This window comes from Babylonia areolata, chromosome 31 (genome assembly GCF_041734735.1).
Source record: "Babylonia areolata isolate BAREFJ2019XMU chromosome 31, ASM4173473v1, whole genome shotgun sequence".
NCBI lineage: Eukaryota > Metazoa > Mollusca > Gastropoda > Neogastropoda > Buccinidae > Babylonia > Babylonia areolata.
In genome coordinates, this window is record NC_134906.1 from 14,367,416 (window position 1) to 14,392,046 (window position 24,631).

A 24,631-nucleotide genomic window follows, 5' to 3' on the forward strand; every position below is an offset into this window, starting at 1 on the left:
ATATTTTTGAACGTTAGTTAAGGAGCCACGATAGTGTAATGGGTACGACAGTTTCTTCTCACCCGAACACGCGGAGTTCGAATCTGCCGTTTGGACTTTTTCTTTTCTTTTTTTCTTTTTCTTTTAACCCGAAGCTTTATAATAATAAATACAGAACACATTTTAACGATTAGATTCTTTTTTTTTTTTCTTTTTTTAAATTTTTTTAAAAGTGTATCACAAGTGAGTCTTGAAGGCCTTGCCTCTCTTGTTATGTATTGGCTTTTGTTTGTGTATGACCACACTCCAGCCTCACATTTCAGGTCCCTGACTTTTTGACCAATCGTGAAGCTTCCTGCGTTTTGCTCTTTCCTGTTCCTTTGCAGATTCAGTCTTTGATGCGCCATTTTGTCGACAAGAACTATGGCTGAAGAGAACAACGCCAATGCCTTTGCATCTGCGCTGGCAAGAGCTAGACAGGTATGTTTGATAAACAGTGTTTTAGTTTATTTATGTGCCTTATTAACTTATGAAATCGGTAGATTGTATTTATCGCGTCATGCTGCACGAAAACGTTGACATTGGCAGTGAAGCTTGAACAAAGCACAATAATCCCGGGCGTCCACACGTGGGTCTCTGCTTTGCCTGATCTTTTTCTTTCACGAATGTTTCCAGTTTTGAAGTATTTGTTGTTCGTAGTATGTGTTTGTTCAGTAGATGTTTTGTTCATGATTGTTTTTGATGAGAAAACTGAATCAGGAAACACGAATTTGTCATTCCAGTCAGACTCAGAGGATGAGAGCGAATCCAGTATTTCGCGCGAGCTTCCGAGTCCGACTAAACCAAGGGCAGATCAGAGACTGAGCTCCCCTCAGGACAGTGTCAGTGTACAAGTCAGTGCTGCAATTTCAGTCTGTCATTCTATGATCATGGTGACCCTGTGAAAAAATATTTTTGGACTGACTTATGCAAATATGCGCACAAATGAATTTCAAAAACTTATCCAGGATACCGCTACAAAGATACTGAGAGAGATGTAGCTCTGACCACTGACACTTGACAGAGACAGAGACACTGCATTGTCTCAAAAATGTTTGATGTTTTATTTTACTTTGCTCCATTGATTTAATCTCCTTTCATTGCTCTGTCTTGTTCATTGTGACATGCAATGTTAAAATTGTTTAAGGTGCAATTTACACAAGCAGCAAAACAGCAAGAATTTACATCTTAACATTTTGTTATGTATGATGGTCAGTTGCGTCTGACTGACCACTAGAACAGCAGAGGAGGCTTCTGCTGTCCTGACTTTCTGGGCTAGAATTTGATGATAGTGGACAGTGTCTTGCCCAAGTTACAACCCCACTTTCTTGGTCAAGAGGGTTTAGAACAGTCAGTGTTGTGATGGTTCCTAAAGGGTGACCAGCCTCCGAAGCTCCAGCACAAAGAGCCAGTGCTATCTTGACTCCTAGTTAAAGAGTGATAGTCCTTGGCAAAAGACAGAGCTGTAAATGATTTCCTATGGCATTGGAGAAACCATTGATCGTACAACTCTCACATTGCTGTTGGTTCATACGCTGCAAACCACAAACTTGCAATCATGAACTAGTGTGATCTTGGGTTTACATTCGTTTCAGCCTTGTATTGGTTCGCTCCTGAGCCGGCCAGTTCGCCCCCATACTACAGATCGTTTTGCCCCATTTGCGGTCATTTCGTCTCCAACCAGTTCATGAAATATAAATGTTTGGTTATGTATTGTTTTTTTAAAAATTTTCTGAAGGCTTATGGCAGTAAAAATTATAGCCAATATAAAATTGTGCTTAACCGTATGAAGAGCACAGGAACAGTAGTCATGATGGCTGCTGTAAAAAGAGGGTGCTAGTCAGGGGGGCAAACGGGAGGTTATCTACTTCCGGGAGGTTATCGGCCGTAGATACTTTCGTTTTCTCCGCATAGGCAGATAGTAGTTTGCACAGGACAGGAATGTCAGACCCTGCCGGAGTCTGCACTAGTGGGTCACGGTAAGTATGTTAAACGTAATTTTAGAAAGAAAATTTCCTTATAATTACACATACTTAACCATGATCCACTAGTGCAGTGTCCGTCCACACAACTTAATGTTGGATAAAAAAGAAAAGGTTTTGGGTCATTATCAAAATCTGACAGTGTTATTTAGATTAATTAAAGTTTAAATCTTATCTGATTGCAGTAATTAGTCAAGACTCAAAGCTATAATTTGAGTATAAAGCATGATAATCTTTTATTTGCATTTTACATTTGGTAATTTTGTTTTCAATAGTTATACACCCTGTCTATATGTGCTAATGCTTTTTTTTTTTTTTAATGGATGAGAGGGTGTGTCGATATCTTTCGTTCTTTTGCCTGTGTGAAGCCTTTCTGTGTAGTTGGCTACCAGTGCTCTCAGGACAGAAAGGATATGCTACTCGGTTTGGAATCAGTGGAACTCCCTTGTGGAGGATGTGCAGATTTTGAGCACTATTGACCATGACAAAATACAGTTTCATGTTCCCTCCCCACTGTATTTTCTTTCTCATTCTGTCAGAACTATTTTTTATTTATTTACATTTATTTTGATAAAATTGTCACCTTTTCACTGGTCTGTCAGAAATGAATTGGAGACTGGACTTTACAGCTGGTGTGAATTATTAACACATAACAGACTATATAGGAGACTGGTTTCTTTGAGATATTAAGGTACTCTCTTGAATTATTGACAACACTAACAGACTGTGATGGAGATTTGTTTCTTTCACTATGACATTAAGGTATTTGTTTGTTAATAATCTTTGGATGAAAGCCAAGAAAAAAGCATGTGTTGTTGTAGTGAAGGGAATACGGTGGTATTGCCTGTGTGTCCACGACAGAAGATGTCAGTCGCCAACCAGCTTTAGTAACCACTGTACCAGCTAAGTGGGTGATGTGTGTGTTGAAGAGTCCTTTGTTCTATTGCATGCATTTTGCAGATCGCAGCCAAAATAAATCAACCTGGACCTGGAGATGCCCCCCCGCCACAAGGTCTCAAGAGAGCTGTTGAGGATGAAGCCCACTTCGGTAATACAGCTTTCTTCCCCATCAACCTTACCATTTGGGAGGAGGAGGGCGAGCAATCATTCCATCTTGCTTTCACATCTACTTCCATGTTGATGGTTTTGACTTTAGTGTGATTTTTATTGTGTTTTAATTAGTTGATAGTAAAATGGTAGTCAATCAAGCAGTAGTTGGAAATTGTCCACATCCTCATCCCTTCCTTTGGTTTTATTTCATTTTTATTTTTCATCACCATATATCAGAAGTCTGAAGCAAACTAATTTCTTTCTTTTTTAAACTTTTTTTTTTTTTAAGTTTTAAAATGAAACTTGCTAAATCTGTAAATTAAAAAAAAAATCTAGTTAATAGCACATTAAGACAAACAGAAAACATCAAAAAGATTACCCCTCTCCACACACAACTACCCCTTCCTACACCAACCACCCTGTGCCCCGGCCTGTAAAACCCTGTCTAGAATTCAGTCACAGGGCTTGAATCTAATAGTATCTCTGTCCGGATGTCCATTAGTGTAATGAGTTCCATAGGAACATTTTCAATATTTTATAATTACCTTATTTTTGGTGTTGCTATGTGCTGCAGGTTTCTTAAGTTTTAGTATTCATATTTGGAATAACGTCATTTTCATCCAAATTGAAAACCCCGAAAACAGAGCATGGCTGCATACATACGGGTAAAAACGGTCATACACATAAAAGCCCATTCGTGTACATACAAGTAAACGGAGTTTCAGCCCGCGAATGAAGAAGAAAAAGTAGAAGAGTCAAGTTGAAAGGGATGGAGCTTGCAGGACTAGCAATTCATTATTGATGGAATCTGCCAACAAAGTTTATTAACATTAGAGGTCCATTTGCTTTTTAAAGTACCTTTTAAATGCTTTTATTTTTAATGTTATGTATTTTATAAAAACGTGCTTTTGAAATACAGAAATATGTCTGATAAGCTTGTATGTTTTGCTCAAAAGATATGCAGGGTTTTTTTTGGGTTGTTTTGATCAAAAGATTTGCAGGTTTTGTGGGGGTTGGAGGGGGGGTGTTTTTGGTTTTTTTTCTTGTTGTTCTTTTGAATCTTCAAAATTATCTGTTTAAGGTGTATACTTTTTTAAACGCACTGTACATTTGATTCATTTGGGGTGGGGAGGGAGGGTTGTTATTTGGTTGACAAGATTTCATTCTGGCATGAGTTCGTTGATATTTATTTGCCTCTAAATGTTGTATGTTGTTTCATGAATGGTAGTTAAGTACACTTTAAAGATAAGATTTCTAGCCTAATACAATGTTCATTCTTTAAAGATCTGAAATTTTAAACCCAGTATTAGAGTATGACAGATCTCTCTTCTAAAAAAATAATTAAAAAAGTAGTAATTGTTACTCAAGATAGAGTATACCAGTATGTAGCGGGAAAAACATGTAATTGGATTAGGAAAGTTCGCTTAATAATTGGTGGAAAATTCTGAATGTGGAAGAAAAGCTGTGTGTACCCTGTAATAATATATCAGTTGTTAAATTGTTGATTTATTTGTACCCTGTAATAATATATCAGTTGTTAAATTGTTAATTTATTAAAGTCTATTTTGAGAGTTGATATTGAAGATGATGGAGAGGTGAAAAGGGTTTCCACATTTGTGACAAAAAATTAGGTTCTGTCAGTAAGAAAGCACAGCAGCTAAATGTTCCACCCAAGTTTGGAGTTAAATAGAATGATAATTAAAAAAGAAAAGTAAAGATTCTGAAATGGTGGTTCTCATTGAATGACCAATGTAGCAGACGATGATTCATGCTAGGGATATGCGAGGGAAAGAAGTTAGCACTCCTTGCCTTTGATACTGGTTCCCAACTCGATGGTCTTGGCTTTTACCGGGGCTTTAGTGTTTAAACGGCTTTGATTAAAAGGTGTTAAGATTTTTGGGTGAAAGCTGTATGAACCCAGCCAGAAAAAAAAGGGGTTTGATGGTGTGTGTTGCAGGTGAGCCAGAACCAAAGAAGCAGGCGACAGATTGTGAGTTCTATCTTTCTTTCCCCTTCACGGCCTCTGGCCTTGGTGATTGGCTTAGCCAGTCATCATGGGGATCTGTCTCTTTTCTTCTTATGGCGCTGTCACAGCCTTGGTCATTTAAATTCCCAAATGGAATATTGTTTCATATTTTCCCATAATAGTATCAAAGGCTTGTTTAAATTCCTGTCTGGGATGTTTATATCTTCAGATGATGGGTGTTGCAACTATTGTCTTTTTAAAGTCACGTGTGGGATGTCTATATATATATATATATATATATATATATATATATATATATATATATATATATAATTTACAAACAAGATCTTGTACTTCATAAATACCATTGTTATTATTTTAGTACAAGTGATGATGTAAATTTATAATACATATACATTTGCGCACATATTGATGTTTCATTTTGAAATTTATTATCTTTTTTCAAGTTTTTATTCTTCAAGATTTTCAGCTAAGAAATTGTAATCTGAAAAAGACTAATAGGAACTGTAAATATCAGACAGTTTGATATCAGGGATGGTTAAGTTTAGTGTCTTGTTACTTTTTGTGGTGGGGTGGGCTACAATGTTGTTCTCTTCTTACAGCTGGGGTGAGCAATATCGGGGCCCAGCTCCAAGCTCTAGCCAACCAGGGATCCAATGTGCCCCTGTAAGTATGCTGCTTTAGGACATCTGTTACATGTAGTGACTGTATGTGTGTGTGTGAGTGGCTGAATCCTGACAGAATGACATGAAATTAATGGTGTGGCCTTAAAGGTGACTACCTGGGTAGGCAGCCTGATGTGCAAAATCATATAATGGTTAGACCTTGGTCTCTGAGGATAGGCACTGTGTAGCCTGCATTATATAAGTATGTGTATCAGTAATTATTTAAAATGAAAATATAGACATTTGGTTCTTGATGCTGTTTTCCCATTAAGTTATCACTTAATCTTTGTAATAACAGTAAGTGGTTGCAGAGCCTTTGGTAAAGGCATTTCACTCATTAGTTACACAACAAAGCGTTCTCCAGCATGGGATGATGAGCGTTGGCATGCACCTGTTCACAGTGAGGCAGCCCAGGCGGCCCAAGAAGCAGCGGCACGCATCAACCGTCAGCTGGGTTTGAACCCCTCGGACCCCACCAAGCAGCCTCCCAAGCCAGGCCCCCATGCAGGGCTGGGTATGGTCACCACGGAAACCTACCATGTGCCAGACAAGATGGTGGGGCTGAGTGAGTATACTGCTAGTCTTTTTTTGTGTTGTTAATAATAATGATAATGGTATTTATATAGTGCTGAATCTTGTGCTGAGACAAATCAAAGCGCTTTCGCACCAGTCATTCACACGCATGCATAACTTTAAAACTGGAGAAACTGAAGACAAGGAAGAGGCAGGGGAGGGATGCTATTTTGGGAAGAGGTGGGTTTTAAGGCCAGACTTGAAAGAGCTGAGTGTGGAGACTTGACGAAGCGAAAGAGGAAGTTCATTCCAGTTGCAAGGTCCAGAGACAGGGAAAGAATGGCGGCCAACAGTCGAGAGCTTGAATCTGGGTATGCGTAAACAGAGTGGATCCGAAGCTGATCGTAGTGAGCGAGATGTAAGTGTAGAGGTGAAGGCAACCACAGAGATAGGAAGGGGCTGATTTGTGAATGCATTTATAACAGAGAGTGCTGATCTTGTACTTTATTCTGTGTGAGACAGGGAGCCAGTGGAGATGTTGCAAAAGAGGAGTGATGTGCTCAGATCTTTTCTTTCTGAGGACGAGTCGGGCAGCAGAGTTTAGTATGCGCTGACAGGACGGAATGGATGAAGCAGGCAAACCAGACAATAGAGAGTTACAGTAGTCAAGGCGAGAGAGAATGAGAGAAACGACAAGTCTAGATGCTGCGTCAGTGGACAGATATTTCCGGATGGAACTGATGAGCCGCAGTTGAAAGTAGCAGGAATGACATGTCTGACTGATAAATTTTTGCATGGACAGTGTGTTGTCAAGGACAACGCCGAGGTTCCTAACTGAACTGGAAAGAGGGATGGATGTACTGCCAAGTTTGATTGTGCCAGTTGTGATGGAAGAGAGTTTTTGTTTAGTTCCTATGATCATTGCTTCAGTTTTGTCCACGTTCAATTGTAACTTATTTAGAGTCATCCAATTTTGAATGTCCAGGAAGCAGTTGGATGTTTCTTGCAAGAGTGACGACAGTTTTTCGTTGGTGTCACTCTTCTGGAGTTGAGTGTCATCAGCATAAAAATGATGACTGAAATCATGGCGGTTTATAATTTCAGCGAGAGGAGCAGTGTACAGTGTGAAGAGCATTGGGCCTAAAACAGATCCCTGTGGGACTCCATGTTCAATTTTAACGGGTTAGGACTGGAAATAGTCAACAATGACAGACTGGAATCGATCAGTGAGATTAAGATTTGAACCAGTTTAGAACAGTGCCATTGATACCAAATGTAAAATGAAGACGGGGAAAGAAGGATTGAATAGTCTATCGTGTCAAAGACGGCTGACAAGTCGAGAAGAGTGATAAGGGAGATTTGTCCTGAGTTGGAAGCTAGCAGTAGGTTATTCAGGATGTGGAGGAGAGTGGTTTCGGTGCTGTGGTCAGCACGATAGGCAGACTGAAATGGGTGGATGAGATTGTTGAAACAAAGGTGATTGTTGAGCTGCTTCAGGACAGCTTTTTCAAGGAGTTTGGACAGGAATGGAAGATCAGAAACTGGTCGATAGTTTTTCAAAATGTTTGCGCCAAGGTTGGATTTCTTCAGAAGTGGCCGGGCGATTGCAGTTTTGAAAGTGGATGGAAACGTTCCAGTGAGAAGGGATGAGTTGACAATATTGGTGATTGTGGGGAGAAGCTGTGAGACACACTGGGAAAAGACAGGCTGGTATAGGATTGAGCTCACAGGATTTAATTGTCATTTCTTTCAGGATATCATGGACTTCTGTTTCAGTTAATGGATTAACCCTTTCGCTGCCAGGAAAATAAGATTTGAGTGAAATCTATTTGCCAGGGTTTTTTCACAAAAAACGGGTATAAATTTTCAAAAAATTCTGTGCTCTTTGTTATTGGAGAAAGACTCATAAAAGTATATTTTTTCTGAAAGGGAAATGAATAAAGAATGCAAAACACATGATGTTTTCCCATTTTATGCATTTTAAGTGACATGCTGTTGTTTTGAAATCAGTGTTTTGTTTTTTGTCACATTTTCAACTTGTTCATTACAAACATTAGTCTGGTAATTTGCACAAAAATATCATTTTCTGGACAAATGGATATCTGCACACACAAAATCATACTAGAACAACCACAATATAAAAAAACAACTGAAAAAGAAATAGATGCATTGTGACTTCTGCAAGTGATAATATGGATGTGAGGCCACGCCCCCTCAGTCTCCACCCCCCTCCTCTTCACCCCTCTCACACCGTCACTTCATCCAGTTCTCATCAGACCGCGTTGGCTGAGTGCCAAGAAAATAGCTCATACGGTGCCCTGCTAAAAATTAGGTGACCTGTCGTCTGCTAGAGTTGAACAGCCTGCATCTCTCACTGATAGTTGTATCTTGGCCACTCTCTTGATTGCTCCCTTTATTTTCTATCAAATCGTCCTATAAATGTTCACCACTGTCTTCTTCGAATTTATGCTCCAATTCTTTCTGAGCATCAGCTAAAGAAAGTAATTTTGGCTGATTTAGTTCGTCACAATCGCATGCCTTGAACACGGAGTCAGTCCGACATTTTGTTGAGCGAGTGAGGAGCGGAGCCAGGCAAAGACTGCGGCCAGTAACCCAACCAAAACGTTCAAATAAAGTAGGTAGGACCACTTAAATTTTGAAATTCAACATATCTAAAAACTAATTACACCATTGGAAAGAACATAAAAAACTAACTTCACATGCAAATTTTCATTGCATTATACCCAGTAGTTTTTAAGAAAACGGCGTCTAAAAATGTGCAAAAATGACGCGTTTTGACAGATTTAACAAATTGCTATTTTTAGACTGTCATAAAATTTTAAGATGAAGACTTACCACATTGTTCTTTGCTGTACTTGGTTCCACCCATACCTAGTTTATGCTGAATTTTTTCTGGCCTACTCAAGAACATGCTTAGAGAGAGACAGTGCCTTCAAAATAGCAAAATATTCAGTTTTGTCAAGTGTCGAATGGCCTGATTTCACAGTGATAACATGCTGACTTATAATGCTGATATCTCAGAAAGTTTTCAAGCTACAAAAACATTTCAGATATGTGCATGTTCAGAAAAGCATGTAGAATACAGTTTTTTGGAAGACTTTATGCTATCAGAAATGCAAATAACAATGAAAACAGTCACAAAGTATATGGTTTTTAGTAACAAATGAGCAAGTTTTTTACAATCATGATGATACTATGCTGTAAGATATCACCAGAGTAATTGTAAATGTGCATATTTGACATAACAGAAGTCCAGTCATTTCAGCATCCTTGATTTGCAGTTCCCTTTCTTTTTCACTCAGTTTTGCTTTAAGAAATGACACCTCCTCTGTCGTTGTTCTTAGTTCCTGTGTGATAATGTCCTCATTTTTTTTTTTGCTGCATGCTGGCTCTGGGTCTGAAGTAGGAGGTAGCTGTTTGACAGTTTTTTGCTTCTTCCTGCTGTCTCTGATGACCTCTGCACTTTCAAAAGGAAGTTCTACAAAATCTTGAAGTGCACTCTCTCCCCCTGGTTTACTTCTGTTTTTACGCAGGCGAGCCTCATCTGCTCTGAGCCTCCCCAGTTTTAATTTGAGCTGTTGGGTTGGTGGCAAATCTCTGACCAAGTGTCATTTATGCAATGTTGCATCCTTTATCCTCAATATCCTAGCTAAGTGACATACTTCAGACACAAGACCAATAGGACAACTGAGTAAAGCCTCACAGTCCTTTACAGTTCCTTTCAAAAGATCTGCACGTGTAATTCCAAACTTCTGACAGGAGGGGCCAGGGAAGATGCATGAATCTTTCCTTTCTTGTAAAAAACATTCAGCACCACTGATCGTTTCACACTTGCTGAATTCCTTAACTATTGACACCACACGTGGAAAGGTACACTCTGGGAACAATTTGTGTAGAAAATGTTCCATTTCCCCCCAGGTTTTGTTTTCTTGATGCTTTAACATATTTAACTGCATCAAGAGTTTGTTGTTGGATGGAACCTTGGGTGCTGATGGTGGTCTTCTTCGTCCACTGTGTGCAACAGTCGCCCTTAAGGCTTTATACTGATCATCATCTGAAATACACAGGCATGAAATTTGAGACAGCTCTAATGCTTTAAAATACTTTTTTTTTTTTCATTTCATAGATGCTTTTGCATATATATCATTTATATGTGTGTGTGCATGAGTGTGTGATGAATGTGCACTGATACATGATCTACTAATTTCATTACTACTCCACTGTAATGGTTTCACTTAAATTGATGTAAGTTTTATGTAACAACATATCTTAAACTTATTTCATGTTTACTAATCATATAAGTTATTTATTCTTTAAATCATTTACACACACACACACACACACACACACACACACACACACACACACACACACACACACACACACACACACAAACTAATCCATACTCAGGCAACCTCATGTATGCATGCTACATCAGTTCAACAGACACTAACTCTGTGCATACACTCTTAGTATATAAGATACATACTAATGCGCGCACGCACGCACGCACGCACACACACAGACGCGTGAAATTGTCTTGGCGTTTGATGACCAGAACAGAAGTGGAAAGATACACGTGTTCCCATGCTGTCCGACGTCGGTCACAATATTAAACCATAAATCCGCTCTCACTAACTCAAAACCCTTGTACAACAAAAAAATTACTGAATAATCTGACACTTCATCTTCTAGATACAGCTGTCGATCGCGGTAAATTTTTGAATAAAAAATCATAATTGTGCTAAAAAAAATAACGTGACTGACGAAGCGTTACTGTTCCCAGTTACACATCAACACTGCTGAAGCAAAGTTGTTAGGATTCATCCAAACCCACAAAATATAAAAAATATGATTTACATTTATTTTCAAAATAAACATATTGAAAAAAAATTTGCTTACAAACCTGTAAGTTGGCGTGTTTTCCATTCTTCAAACGATGATGACGAGCAGACGGCTTCGATCGCCGCCATGGTCGAGCAGCGTTGCGGGATCCGAAATCGGTCACTCGTTTTTCTTCCAAAGCGCGTTCGAGACTCTCTCTTTATAGAAAAAGCCATGAATTGCACTTGAAAGTGCATAGTTTAAACTTTCTTTTCTTGTAATTTGCTCGTGATTTGAAACACTGGTTCGTATGTTATAGGGTCGCAAACATCAGTCTCACACTTTCGCTGCGACTTTCAGATCTACTTTCTGTGAAAACCCCAACAAATTTCTAGCAAATCTAAACTTGAGAATCCTGGCTTGCCAGTGACATAGTTTCTAAATTTATACATGGCCAAACAATGCAGCGCGAAACGATCGAGTGACACACATGTTATTCTGCTCGCGCGGCAAGCACGGCGGAGTCGGTCACCGCAGTAAAAATCGACGCGACACCCTTTGTGTTTAAACGCCCGGCACATACCAGTTTGACTCGAATGATAAAAACAAATACCACAGGAAGATAGATGAAAGAATGAACTTTATTCCAGTATAAGATTGGTGTCATTTAATTAAGTTTGGTAGTGAAACGAGCGAGTTGAAAATGGTCAAATTATGGGTCTGGACTGCGCTGTTAACCACAGCCACAGTGGCCGCGGACCGACCTAAATAAAGGACTGCCTTATGACGCAGATGGTGTTTCTAGCTATGAATAGAATCCAGAAAGATTCCCCAAGCTAAAGCTACCAGCATTTTTGTCAACGAACTGAATGCAAAGCAGGGAAAAGTCAGAATATTTCTATGACGAGTTATCTCGTCATTGTGGCAGCGAAGCATACATGCTTGCCATGACGAGTTATCTCGTCATGCAGGCAGCCTAGGGGTTAAAGGAATGGAGAGGAGTGTCGTTGAATTGAGGATCAGGATGAGCAGGTTGGAAAGGCATTTGGTCTAAGATGGTACGAATATTTTGGACTTTGTCGAAAAAGAAAGAGGAGAAGACATTGGGGAGTTCAGATAAAGTGTAGGCAGAAGGAAGAGTCTTTTTTGCAGTTCCGAGAAGATTTGACATAATAAAGAGATTTGGTGGATGTGGCATCGAGAACTTGAGAAGAAAAGAAGTTTGTTAGACAGGCTGGGGAACTCTCAGTGGATCCGCTGTTTTCAGTGCAAGAGCAGATGATTTCAGAGGGGAAAAATTTTAGGGGGGGCAGAGAAGAAACTGAATTATTGTCGTAACTTTCAGGAGAGGCCCCCAAAACCTCTTAAAAATAACTAATTTCGTTGTCGCCAATGAGGCTTTGCCCTCCTGAACCCCACAACAGGGCGTTGCCTCTGCACTCCACCTGGGGCCTAAGGCAGCCCCAGGACTGAGGCCAGTTTTCAGAGGAAACTCCTGGACAATTCCCCAGCCTGGTTAGAGAATATGTGTTATGTGATTAGATGCTCTGCTTTTATGCTGGTGATAAAAATGGATTTATTTTTATTTTTATCAGTTTAATAGAATGAATAAGATTTTATATTTGAAAAAAAAAAAGAACATATGCTTCCAGAATGCTGCCAGTATTTTACTTTTGCGCCATTGACACAAAAACAAAATGTGATAGATAGTTTTTGCATGTGCAGCATGGCTAGAATAGCTTGTTTGTTTATGTGAATTTGTAAAATATATGTAGGCTATTAGTGATTTAGTGACTTTAGTGCAGTATATTGAAATGTGAGTATGCCTGTTTCAGTCATTGGAAAAGGTGGGGAGCAGATCAGCAGGATTCAGGCGGAGTCAGGGTGCAAGGTACAGATCGCCCCAGACAGCGGGGGTTTGCCCAACAGGCCTTGCAGTCTCACTGGGCCCCCTCAGTCCATCAGGTACGTCAGGTAGTGGTGGTCAGAGCAGTCAGGTAACTTAAAAAGAAATCATTTTTTCACATTCTTATGTGATTCTTTATTCATAGATGTGTGTTGTCATCTTTGTGTAGGAAATAAATGGAGTGGTGTCTGGTGTCACTTTTTTAAAAATATTATTTCACAGTAGTTCCTGGATCACTTTTAATTCTCATGAAAATATGTGCAGTTTGAAATGAATGACCATTCCTTGTTCGCACATACACTAAGATTCTCACAACAATTCCCTCCTTCACATAGGCTCTGAATATATTAGATTGGTGTAGATTAAGACAGTCGAGACAAATTTTACAATCAAAGACTGTTGTTCATCGTCTGACAGCGCTGTAACCTTGCTCTGTTCAGTTTGTGCAAGCAGCTGATCCAGCAAGTGATCGAGCGAGCCAGCGACGCTCCGGGCAAGGAGGGCATGATGGGAGGTCCGGGTGAGCGTGAGCGTGACCGTGACCGCGGTGGTGACCGCGACCGTGACCGAGACCGTGGGGGCCCTGGCCCTGAAGGCAGCTCTGTGTTGGAGATGTCCATACCTGGGCCCAAGGTGGGCCTCATCATTGGCAAGGGAGGCGAGACCATTCGGCAGCTGCAGGTGAGCAGTGGTGGTGGGGGTTTGGTGATTTAGAGGAGATGATAAACCGATGTCCTATGTGTAGCATGCACTCTGAGTGCACACATGGCAGCAAGAGACCAGAGAGTTGTCCCTGGCAAAATTTTATTGCGAAAATCCACTCACATATACATTGTGTATGTGATTGAAGCTTGTGAATGACAGGAAATGAATGAGGAGCATCTAAAGGCAGCTGTCAGTAGGTCCTACCTAGGTAGGCAGTCTGTTGTGCAAATGTCTTTATAAAGTGCTTAGATCTTGGTTTCTGACTATGGAGAGGTGCGAAATAAGTATCAATATCAATCAGTGTTTCTGTTAGGTTTGTTTTGGTATGGTGTTATTTTCGTCTTGCAAAGTGCTATTTTTTGCACAGAATTTGCTCTGGTTGAATTCAGTACACTGTCACTTTAAAAAAAAAAAAATTTTTTTACAGATTAGAATTATCTTTTGTGGGGGAAGCTGAAAGACATATAAATGGGAGTTAATTCGTGTGGATGTTTGTGGCGTAGCTAATTTTATTATGTGGTGGTTTTCAGGAACGTGCGAATGTGAAAATGGTCATGATTCAGGACAGCAACGCCCCCACGGCCATGGATAAACCACTGAGGATTTCCGGAGAGCCAGCGAAGTGCCAGGTGGGTACATCTGTGGGCATTGAATATTTGCTTCTTGCATTGCATCCCTTTTTCTGTCAGTCTTTCACTCTTGCTGTCTTTCACTCTCTTGTCTGCCCACTCCATTGTATAAAGAGCCATTGCAGAGTTGAAAGATTGGTGAGGTTGAATGACAAACTAGAATGAAATGTACACATTTTAAATTCAAAGAAAAATTATATTTGTTAAAGTTTGTATCTTGATTAATCACACACACACACAAAAGGTGGAAGTTGCATGCTAGAAAAGCAGGGGGGTAAAGTTGTTAAAAAATTTGAAGATCAGATGACTGTAAGTGTTAGCTTAATTTGTTTGTGTTTATTGCACTGGTGGTTATCTTTCATGTATTGGCAAATACAATTAGTACTCACATTCAGTTGATTGTGGCTATAAATAAAGAGAATAAAGCATTAGGAGAGGAATGTTCTTGAGAGACTGATGATTGTGTTTTGTTTCCAGCGAGCAAAGGAGCTGGTTTTAGAACTGCTGGCAGAGAAGGACATGCAGCCACCTGGCAGTATGGGTTTCAACAACTTTGACGGCATGGGCCATGGTGGTGGGGGGCCCCCAGGGGGAGGAATGGAGGTGAGTTGGGGCTGTTCACTGTGTGTGGTATGTACTGTTGTAGAATGGAACTGAAGTGGTGGTGATGGTTCTGTGCTAAAAAAAAGTTAATGGTTCCGCAGCCTTCTGCAGCTGTCGGTAGCAGTGAATCCATATTCACAGAGTAGTTATCAGCATAGGAAATCAGGGCTCAGTCCTCTTTGCTGTTTTAAGGTCAGACACTACAGTCAAATAACTAGGTGTATCATCACTTGTGGATCACAAAAAATGTGTTCTTAGATTTCTGTGAATACCCGTTGCTATGGAAACAAATGAAAATGGCCGCCAAACAACGTATCAAAGAAATCAGGTTTTTGGTGCATACAAACACTTTTTGTTATGTGGACTTGATGCACATTGACGTAATCTTCATTTTCGCGTTAGATTTTGTTGATTCTTCAATTATTGTATTTTTTATGAATTTTTGAAATTTTGGGCATTGCGAAATCCTCAGAATTTACAATGGGGAAAAGACTGGAACTGCTAAGAATAAAAACCCAGAGAATATTTTCATACATATTAATGACAAAACTTCAATAACATGTTATATGACAGTCATGCAAAGTCTCATGGTTGTAGGTTTACTCGTTAATGAGCAAGTCCAAAGTATGTTGGGTATGTTGTCAGGGCCAGAAATGACGACTTGTGTCAAAATTGAACATGATAAACACTTCTGTGATTCAGCAAGCAGTCTTTATTGGCAATTTTTTTTTTATTGTTAAAGACATCTTTACAGTTGAAAAACTTATGCATATGATAGAAGAGATCTCCAATAATCAAAATCCATGTAAAACCAAAATAATGAAAAATCATCATTTTGCTCTCTTTTGCACTGCCGTGTCCCCCCCCCCCCCCCCCCCCCCCCTTCCAACCGATGACCCATTCACACCTGGGAGGGGTAAGGAAAATAAAGTGCCTACCCCAAGTACAGCACTATGCCAAAGTGAGTTTCAAACCCTTGTCTGGTGAACACAGTTTTAAAAGTTGGTTGCCAAACCATCGACATCACAGCATCTCTTTATTGCACTGTATTTCATTTTATTTTTAATTTGCTAATTGAAAGAATACCTGTGAACATGTAGTGTAACATAGAAAGTAATGTGCACAGTATTAGAGCCTGGTGTCTATGTTGTGGGACATGAGGTGTCGACATTGTGCTACAGAGAAGTGGAAGGACTGTGCTGACTCTCCACTGGATGCTGTCCTCAGTGTGTCCCATGAAGGGGTCTGGGCACATGCCTTCCTACAATGTCTCTTGAGGCATGTAGAGTTCTGTGAATAAACTTTGGTTCTCTTTGTGGTTATGTTTTGTTGGATTTTGAACACAGAAAGATTTGTTTCAGTTTGAAACTGATTGATAATAGACACAGGGAGAGAATTGTAACTTTGGTTGTGGCATGATTGCCAACATCTGGCAGTAGTTTTTAGGCAAATGTATATAGTGTCAAACTGTTGCAAGTTGCAGTCGGCAGATTGCTCTCTTGAGCCTGATTTTGTGGCTTGCACAGTACTAAGACTCCCCAGTCCATGTTCCATGTTCAGACATGTCATTCAGTGAGTGTGTAGACCTGTGTGTTAGTATTGTTACAGACATGTCGTTCAGTTTGTGTATATGTAGACCGTAGGTGTATTAGTATTGGCATAGTTCACTGTACAGGTATATTAGTTCTGGTACTGTTCATTGTGTGAGTATAGGTGTATTAGTATTGGTACTGTTCATTGTGTGAGTATAGGTGTATTAGTATTGGTACTGTTCAGTATGTATCTAGGTGTATTCGTATTGTACAGAAAGGAATTATGATGGTGAAGAGTAAAAAGAAGCACAATATTAGAGCTTGGTGTCTGTGTTGTGGGACATGAGGTGTCGACATTGTGCTACAGAGAAGTGGAAGGACTGTGCTGACTCTCCACTGGATGCTGTCCTCAGTGTGTCCCATGAAGGGGTCTGGGCACATGCCTTCCCACAATGTCTCTTGAGGCATGTAGGGTCCTGTGAACAAACTTTGGTTCTCTTTGCGGTTATGTTTTGTTGGATTTTAAACACAGTGAGTTGCTCCTGTTTCAAAATGATTGATAATAGATACACAGAGAGTATGGTTGTGGTGTGACATCTGGCAATAGTTTTTTAGGCAGATATATTTAGCGTCAAACTGTTGCAAGTTACAATCAGCAGATTGCTCTCTTGAGCCTGATTTTGTGGCTTACACAGTACTAAGACTCCCCAGGCCATGTTCCATGTTCAGACATGTCATTCAGTGAGTGTAGACCTGTGTATTGGTATTGTTACAGACATGTCGTTCAGTGTGTGTGTATATGTAGACTGTAGGTGTATTAGTATTGGCATTGTTCACTGTACAGGTATATTAGTTCTGGTACTGTTCAGTGTATGCTTATAGGTGTATTAGTATTGGCAGGGCTCGACATTAACAGTTGCCTGACTGCCCGGGGCAAGTAGATCATTGTGTCAGGCAAGTGTTGCCTATTATATTTTCCAAGACGAGCATGTTTTGTTTTAAAAAATATCTATCATGCTCCCGACACCGATTGTCTGACACTCTTCCTCTAGCAGACGATGTTTTGTGTCTGACTGTGACAAGCGGCCAGTGGAAAGAGAGAGCTGTCATGCAGCTCTAAAAGGTGATTTGCCATTGGTTGCTATTTTTGGAGAGCCCATGGTAATTTTTCTTATAGCGTAGTTCATCTTCCGCCCATCACATCACAACTAAAAAAAAAAAATCACGTCGCAACGCACTCAAATGTCGTTCCACTTTAACTCTGTCCGGACGAAGGAATGCGTGAGCATTCCTACACAAAACGTGTTCGGATTCGGACGAAGGAATGGAATAGCATTCTCCGAAAGTAAAATTCCATCATGCGCTGTACATGTGATTTTGTGATTAGCCAAGCAGAGTGCGCTATTCTGGTTCACTCCACAATCGAACAGTTTGATTGGTCAGCCTGGGATGTGTGGCCCGTCTCGCACACACGCTGACAAAGTCACTGACCAGTCGTCTGCTTGCGTGCCAGCCTGTTAGCAAAACGGGCTCTTCTCAGGGTCGGACATTGAAGATGTGGATGATGACAAAGAAGAAAGTGAATTTAATGCAGAAAACGAGCATGGGTATGGTGATTCGGGGTGAAAAATTAGCAGTATTTTCTACATATGGCGAAACTGTAAAAATACGATGAGAAATTTGATTTTTTTTTATGTAATAGCTCAACACGTAATAAACCAGTTCTGAAAGTTTCATTTTCTTACACAGTATTTTGTATTTTTTGTAATTTTTTTCCAAACCCTTGCAAATGGGCCGTCTGTGGGGAAAAGCAAGGGAGAAAACTTGTCGTCCCGAGTGAGTTAAAAAAACAACAAGTTTGTTTCTATGACAGACCTGTTTACCAGTACCATTTGGGGGTAATTTGTACATCATTTTGACTTGTACATGAAAATTGATTTCGGTGCGACTTTCGAGGAAAGAAAAAAATATTTTGGCCAAGAGTTCTCTGGCCCACAACAACAAAGTGGAGAGTTTTGATGCTGCTTGCGTGGCGACAGGTTCTTTGGAGGAAAGTGAAAAGTTCACTGCTGGCACCTGCCTGATGGTGTTACATGGCTGCCAGCCAGGCCTGTCTGTAGTCAGTCCAAGAGGGCAACCTACATGGATAGCCATGCACATCTTCCACCCCCCCCCCCCTCCCCCACCCACCCCCATTCTTCCTCCACCTACGTAGACCTCACCCCTACTGTAGAATCGTAACTTAAACCAAGTCAACACAGACATGACCTCCACAATCCTCTCCACTTCTCATTCCTTCACCCCCCCTCCCCCCTAACTTTCTCTTTGACCCCTCCTCCAGACACCACCTCCCATATCGCAGACTTGCTTATCCTGACCCCCCCACCCCCACCCCTTCCCCTACCCCGTCACCCTGGCACCCCCCCCCCCCCTTTTTTTGTTTGTTTTTTTTGCATGGTCAGACTGGGAATAGCAGAAAGGATGGATGCAGGGTAGGGGTCAAAGTCCAGTTTTGCTGAGTGGATCGACATATCAAAGGACATTGTGGAAAGCTCCGTTGCTAAGCAACCTCAGTGTAGTAGAACAGCTGTATCACCTTCCCTCTTGGAACTGTGACCCTTCACCATCCCCTTCCACTCACTCACACACTCTCTCTCTCTCTCTCTCTCTCTCTGATGTGGGTGAGAACAACTAAAACCCATCCTGGTGTGGCCATCCTAGCAAGTGAATTTTCAACACAGTTGCCCTACCAGGCAAGTGAGAAACAGTAACTTTTGACCCCTTCTAACAGAATTGTACTTGGATCTGTCAAATCCTGACACTGATTGTCTCACAGTACAAATGCTGGCTTTTCTTTTTATTTCTGCAGGTTGCTGTTTGCAGTGGAGGTTAAAAAAAGAAATAATTTCTTTGGTTGACAGTCAACTGCAAAAACATGCCAAAGGCAGCTTTTGTCAAGTGAGACTGAGATAAAACTTGTTTTGGCTGTTTAAAACAACAGTTATCTTTGGTGAAACCCAACAAAACAAACATCAGTTAAAGAAAAGGGTTTGACGTGTTTGTGTGCGTGCGTGCACATGAGCATTTGGTGATGCATGTAAGTTTCTGAAAGTTGGGCAAGTGCAAATTCTGTCCGGGCAAGTGAATTTTCAAGTGAATTGCCCAACTGGACAAGTGGGAAAAAAGTCAATGTCAAGCCCTGATTGGTACTGTTCAGTATGTATCTAGGTGTATTCGTATTGTACAGAAAGGAATTATAACGGTGGGGAATAAAAAGAAGCACAATATTAGAGCTTGGTGTCTGTGTTGTGGGACATGAGGTGTCGACATTGTGCTACAGAGAAGTGGAAGGACTGTGCTGACTCTCCACTGGATGCTGTCCTCAGTGTGTCCCATGAAGGGGTCTGGGCACATGCCTTCCCACAATGTCTCTTGAGGCATGTAGGATATTCAATAGTTTCTTTGTGATATCGAAAGAATTTTTTTTTTTTTTAACTGATAGATCCTTTCTTCAGTTGTGTTCTTGTTTCATGTTTTTTAGTTTTCTTTCTGCTGTATGATCGCAACAGACATTGGTTGGAATTATTGCATTGGAGGTTGAGTGCAGCAGGTCAGGGGTAAATAACCAGAGGGAATGTTTGTAGCAAATATTGTGACTTGCTATAACACCAGAAGTGCCTGGGATGGCAGAAAACCTCTGCTGCAGATGGAAGGGCAGAAATTCATGGTGTTAATGGTGGAGATGATTTTTTTTTAAAAAGGTTATATGATCCCATAGATTTTTACATCCATCTACATATCCACTGTGTCAGGGGCTTGGCATAGAAAGGTGTCCCGAATCCTCTCCTGCCATTTTTTACCTTCTCCAGGAGTTGGGCACCCATATACACCTTGGTGGAGTGGTGTCTTTCCCAAAGGACACGATACTATGCCAGTCAGGGCCTCAAATCATGATCACTGATGAACATTGGAGAAGGCCAGACATATTCTTCCATGGTGGCTTCCCTGAAATGATGCAGCAGCAAAAAAAGAAAAGAAGAAATCAAGTGTTACAGTAGTTATTTATTTCCATGATGGATTTGCTGTGTGATTACAGATCCCTGTGCCCCGTCAGGCTGTGGGCCTAGTGATTGGAAAGGGAGGGGAGACAATCAAGAAGATCCAGAATGACATGGGAGTAAAGATCCAGTTCAAGCCAGGTGAGGGACAACTGTGTTTGGTTTTTCTTTGTCCTTAGTTTTGAGAAAGATATTGAAAAAAATGTTTTGCCCTTTTTTTTTCTTTTTTTAATATTCATTTTATGCTGCTTGTTTTGTGTATGATTTACTGTTGGGTGGTTAACATTGTCTGCATGGTCTCTCCCTTCCCCCCCCCCCCCCCCCCCCCTTTTTTTTTTCTTTTTTTTTTTTCCCCCTTCTTTGTTAAAGTTAGACTGTCTGGGTTTCAAACTTTACAAAAAAAAATGGTTTGTGTATCCCACCATGTGATACATTATGGGTCAGCATCACAAGAAAGGTTACTCAGAACAGTTAATATGCAACGCCATTGATCACAGCAGTTTTCAGTCTGGAAAGCTGTGCTTGTACGTTTACTGCTGTAAGAGTGAAATGCAAGAGTGGAGCACAGATCACAGCCTGCTGCCCATGTTGTGGGACTGTAGGTGTCGACATTGTGCCACAGTGAAAGGGAAGGATTCGCTGACACCACCAGGATGCACTGAGCGTCCCATGAGTGGGGTTTGATAGTAGACCTTCCTACACCACATAGATCACTGAGCGTCTAATGAGTGGGGTTTGATAGTTGACCTTCCTACGTCACAGACACATCTTGTTGTACATTGCCCAGGTTCTCGGACTAATGTCTGTCATTTCCTTCTTTCTTCTAGTTAGTGAACTCAAATCTTACAGGTTTTCAGTTTATTGATCAATTTGACCTTGAGTTGGCATCAGTCAAGCTCAGCCTTTCAGGATCAAAGAAAATATTGTTGGTTCATCTCACGCCACAACCTCTGTGCTTCATTACAAATCTTGCAAGCTTTGCTGGTGGTGGAGATATTATACTACTGTGAGGTACAGAGTGTAATGCACCAGTAGAGCACAGATCACAGCCTGCTGCCCGTGTTGTGGGACTGTAGGTGTCGACATTGTGCCACAGTGATGAGGAAGGATTCGCTGACACCACCAGGATGCACCGAGCATCCCATGAGTGGGGTTTGATAGTAGACCTTCCTACACCACATAGATCACTGAGCGTCCTGTGAGTTGAGGTTTGATAGTAGACCTTCCTACACCACAAAGACAGATCACTGAGCGTGTCTAATGTGGGGTTTAATAGTAGACTTTCCTACACCACTTAGATCACTGAGCATCCTGTGAGTGGGCTTTGATAGCAGACCTTCCTCCACCACATAGATCATTGAGTGTCTAATGAGTGGGGTTTGATAGTAGACCTTCATACATCACAGACACATCTTGTTCATACATGGCCCAGGTTCTCCAACTATTGTCTGTCATTTCTTTCTTTGTTCTAGTCAGTTAACTCACAAATCTTACAAGTTTTCAGTTTTTATTGATCAATTTGACCTTGATTTGGTGTCAAATTCATTTCAGGATTGAAGAAAATATTGTTGGTTTGTCACCTGGCACAACCTCTGTGCTTAATTACAAATCTTGCCAGCGTTGCCAGTGGTTGAGATATTATTAACTGCCTTGTGGCGCAGAGGGAAATGCACCAGTAGAGCACAGATCACAGCCTGCTGCCCGTGTTGTGGGACTGTAGGTGTCGACATAGTGCCACAGTGATGACGAAGGATTCGCTGACACCACCAGGATGCACTGAGCATCCCATGAGTGGGGTTTGATAGTAGACCTTCCTACACTGCAAAGACAGATCACTGAGCATCTAATGAGTGGGGTTTAATAGTAGACCTTCCTACACCATTTAGATCACTGAGCGTCCCGCTTAGATCACTGAGCATCCCATGAGCGGGCTTCGATAGTAGACATTCCTACACCACATAGATCACTGAGCGTCTGATGAGTGGGATTTGATAGCTGACCTTCCTACGTCACAGACACATCTTGTTCGTAAATTGCCCAGGTTCTCTGACTAATATATGTCATTTCTTTTTTTCTTCTAGTTAGTAAACTCACATGTCTTACAGGTTTTCAGTTTATTGATCAATTTGACCCTGTGTTGGCATCAACAAGCTCAGCCAGGATCAAAGAAAATATTGTTCATCTCACACCACAACCTCTGTGCTTCATTACAGATCTTGCAAGCTTTGCTTGTGGTGGAGATCTTATTAAATACTGTGCGGTACAGAGTGTAATGCATCAGTAGAGCACAGATCACAGCCTGCTGCCCGTGTTGTGGGACTGTAGGTGTCGACATTGTGTCACAGTGATGAGGAAAGATTCGCTGACACTACCAGGATGCACTGAGCATCCCATGAGTGGGGTTTGATAGTAGACCTTCCTTCATCAGAAAGACACATCTTTGTTGCTTAGGGTCTAAGGGCTGTGATGATTGTTTACTGTTTGTGATGAATTTTTCTTCAGAACATTCTTGCTGTTGTCACATTATTTGTAAATTGATCTCGCTACCATTCTGTTGATACATAAATAATCAGGTGCGCCCATATAAATATTCAGGTACTCAGTCTTTTTACTCTTTACAAGATTCTGTGACAGTTTGTTCCAAATCTGTCTTCCCAACCTGTTTGTTTGCATTTCTTACCAGTGTAGAAATACTCAGTGGTTAAAATTTAGATGCTGTGGTTGTGAAATGTATTTGTTTGAAACCAAGTGCTTTCAGATAATACTAACTTTTGTTTACTGATGTTTCAGATGATGGAACAACAGATGAACGCATCTGTTCCATCTCAGGTCATCCGGAGAAAGTCCAGAATGCCATTGCCATGATTCATGACATTTTGAACAATGCTAACATTGGTGAAGTAAGTAAAGATTTGAATGTCGGAACACAAATCCTCCTGTGTATTGATACATACCTGTTTTTGAAAAAAAAAAAAAAAAAAAAAAAGAATGTTTAAAAAGATGTGTTTGAATAGGGGGCATTGGGGTGGTATTTGGTTCATTTCTGTGATGGCTTTTTGACAAAGAAAATACACATGCTGCATGTTGAAGGTGCATTTTAAAAGTTGAAAAGAAGAAACAGCCATTTGTGCTTTCTCCCTTGATGGGAGAGGAAAATCTCATGTATATGTTTACTGGTGCTTTCATTACAGAAAGGAGAAGGGTGAGTGCTATTTGACCCACATGCATTTGTTTTGTTGGAGGCAAGAATGACCCAGACAGTATAGTTGTGATTTGTTCAGACCTTGGCAAACTGGTGCAAGCTATAGCCTGTAGGTATGCTCAGTTGGCCATGTTTTGTGGCTAATGCAGTACAGAGACTGCCAAACACAGTACTAATACACCACCCAGGCTATAACTTTCACCAAACATGACCTGGTAAGTATGCAAGCCAAATCCCTTTCCTGTTTCATAATGTGTGTTGGGGTGCAAGTTTTCTGAATTAAACTGGATTTCCGGATTGTGAAAATTTTATTCCATATCTTTTGGGTCATCTCTATATCGTTGAAGAATTCGTGAAAATTGGCAGATCTAGCTTCAAGACAGCGTGATATTCATTTCTTGTCCAGTCAAAAGAAAAAGATTCTGGACTGACCACACTTATTGCATCATTGACATGGTTATTGTGTGCCAACATCAAATGGTACTGAATGAACCAAAATTAACTTCTCAGTGACATGATTACAACACTTCTTCGTCTTGCCGGTTTTTATGGAAGTGTTTGCTATGCGATAGTTATTTTTGATATAGAGTAGAGCGGAAAAGATAATACTGAATATGTGAATAAGTTAAAATGAATAGGAACATACAAAAAAGTGTAATAATAAAATTTGTCTGATGTATGATAATGAAATCCCAAACCATGTGGGCTGCCTTAGGTGGAATTGTTTACAGCACACATTTTCCTGTTCAACCAACACTTGTGTCTGGTGGTGTGCAGTTATATATGAACAGTTCAGGCTTGTGTTTTCGCAGTAATTGATATAACATAAAATCTGATTTTCGGTTCCATTTCTGGCATGACATGCGGATCAGGAACATCGACAAACTCATTTTTGGGATTTTGGATACTTGCACCCCTGTGTATGCATGGTAGGGA

General features: G+C 40.6%; 1 protein-coding gene across 6 annotated transcripts in view; it reads left to right on the forward strand.

Annotated features, from left to right (window-relative positions):
- Window positions 1-355: 355 nt before the first annotated feature.
- LOC143275929 (far upstream element-binding protein 1-like) overlaps window positions 356-24,631 on the forward strand; it is a 42,516-nt gene continuing 18,240 nt past the window's right edge. For 4 of the 6 annotated variants that reach the window (XM_076580271.1, XM_076580273.1, XM_076580274.1 and 1 more), the window contains exons 1-12: window positions 358-459; window positions 762-872; window positions 2,961-3,048; window positions 5,008-5,040; window positions 5,640-5,703; window positions 6,104-6,267; window positions 12,896-13,025; window positions 13,407-13,647; window positions 14,202-14,300; window positions 14,778-14,903; window positions 20,532-20,634; window positions 23,284-23,393. In XM_076580271.1, coding sequence (XP_076436386.1) covers window positions 403-459; window positions 762-872; window positions 2,961-3,048; window positions 5,008-5,040; window positions 5,640-5,703; window positions 6,104-6,267; window positions 12,896-13,025; window positions 13,407-13,647; window positions 14,202-14,300; window positions 14,778-14,903; window positions 20,532-20,634; window positions 23,284-23,393 — 1,326 coding nt within the window. In that variant the 5' untranslated portion in view covers window positions 358-402. Of the gene's footprint in view, window positions 460-761; window positions 873-2,960; window positions 3,049-5,007; window positions 5,041-5,639; window positions 5,704-6,103; window positions 6,268-12,895; window positions 13,026-13,406; window positions 13,648-14,201; window positions 14,301-14,777; window positions 14,904-20,531; window positions 20,635-23,283; window positions 23,394-24,631 lie in introns of all 6 variants that reach the window. The other 2 variants (XM_076580272.1, XM_076580276.1) reach the window with 2 other exon arrangements.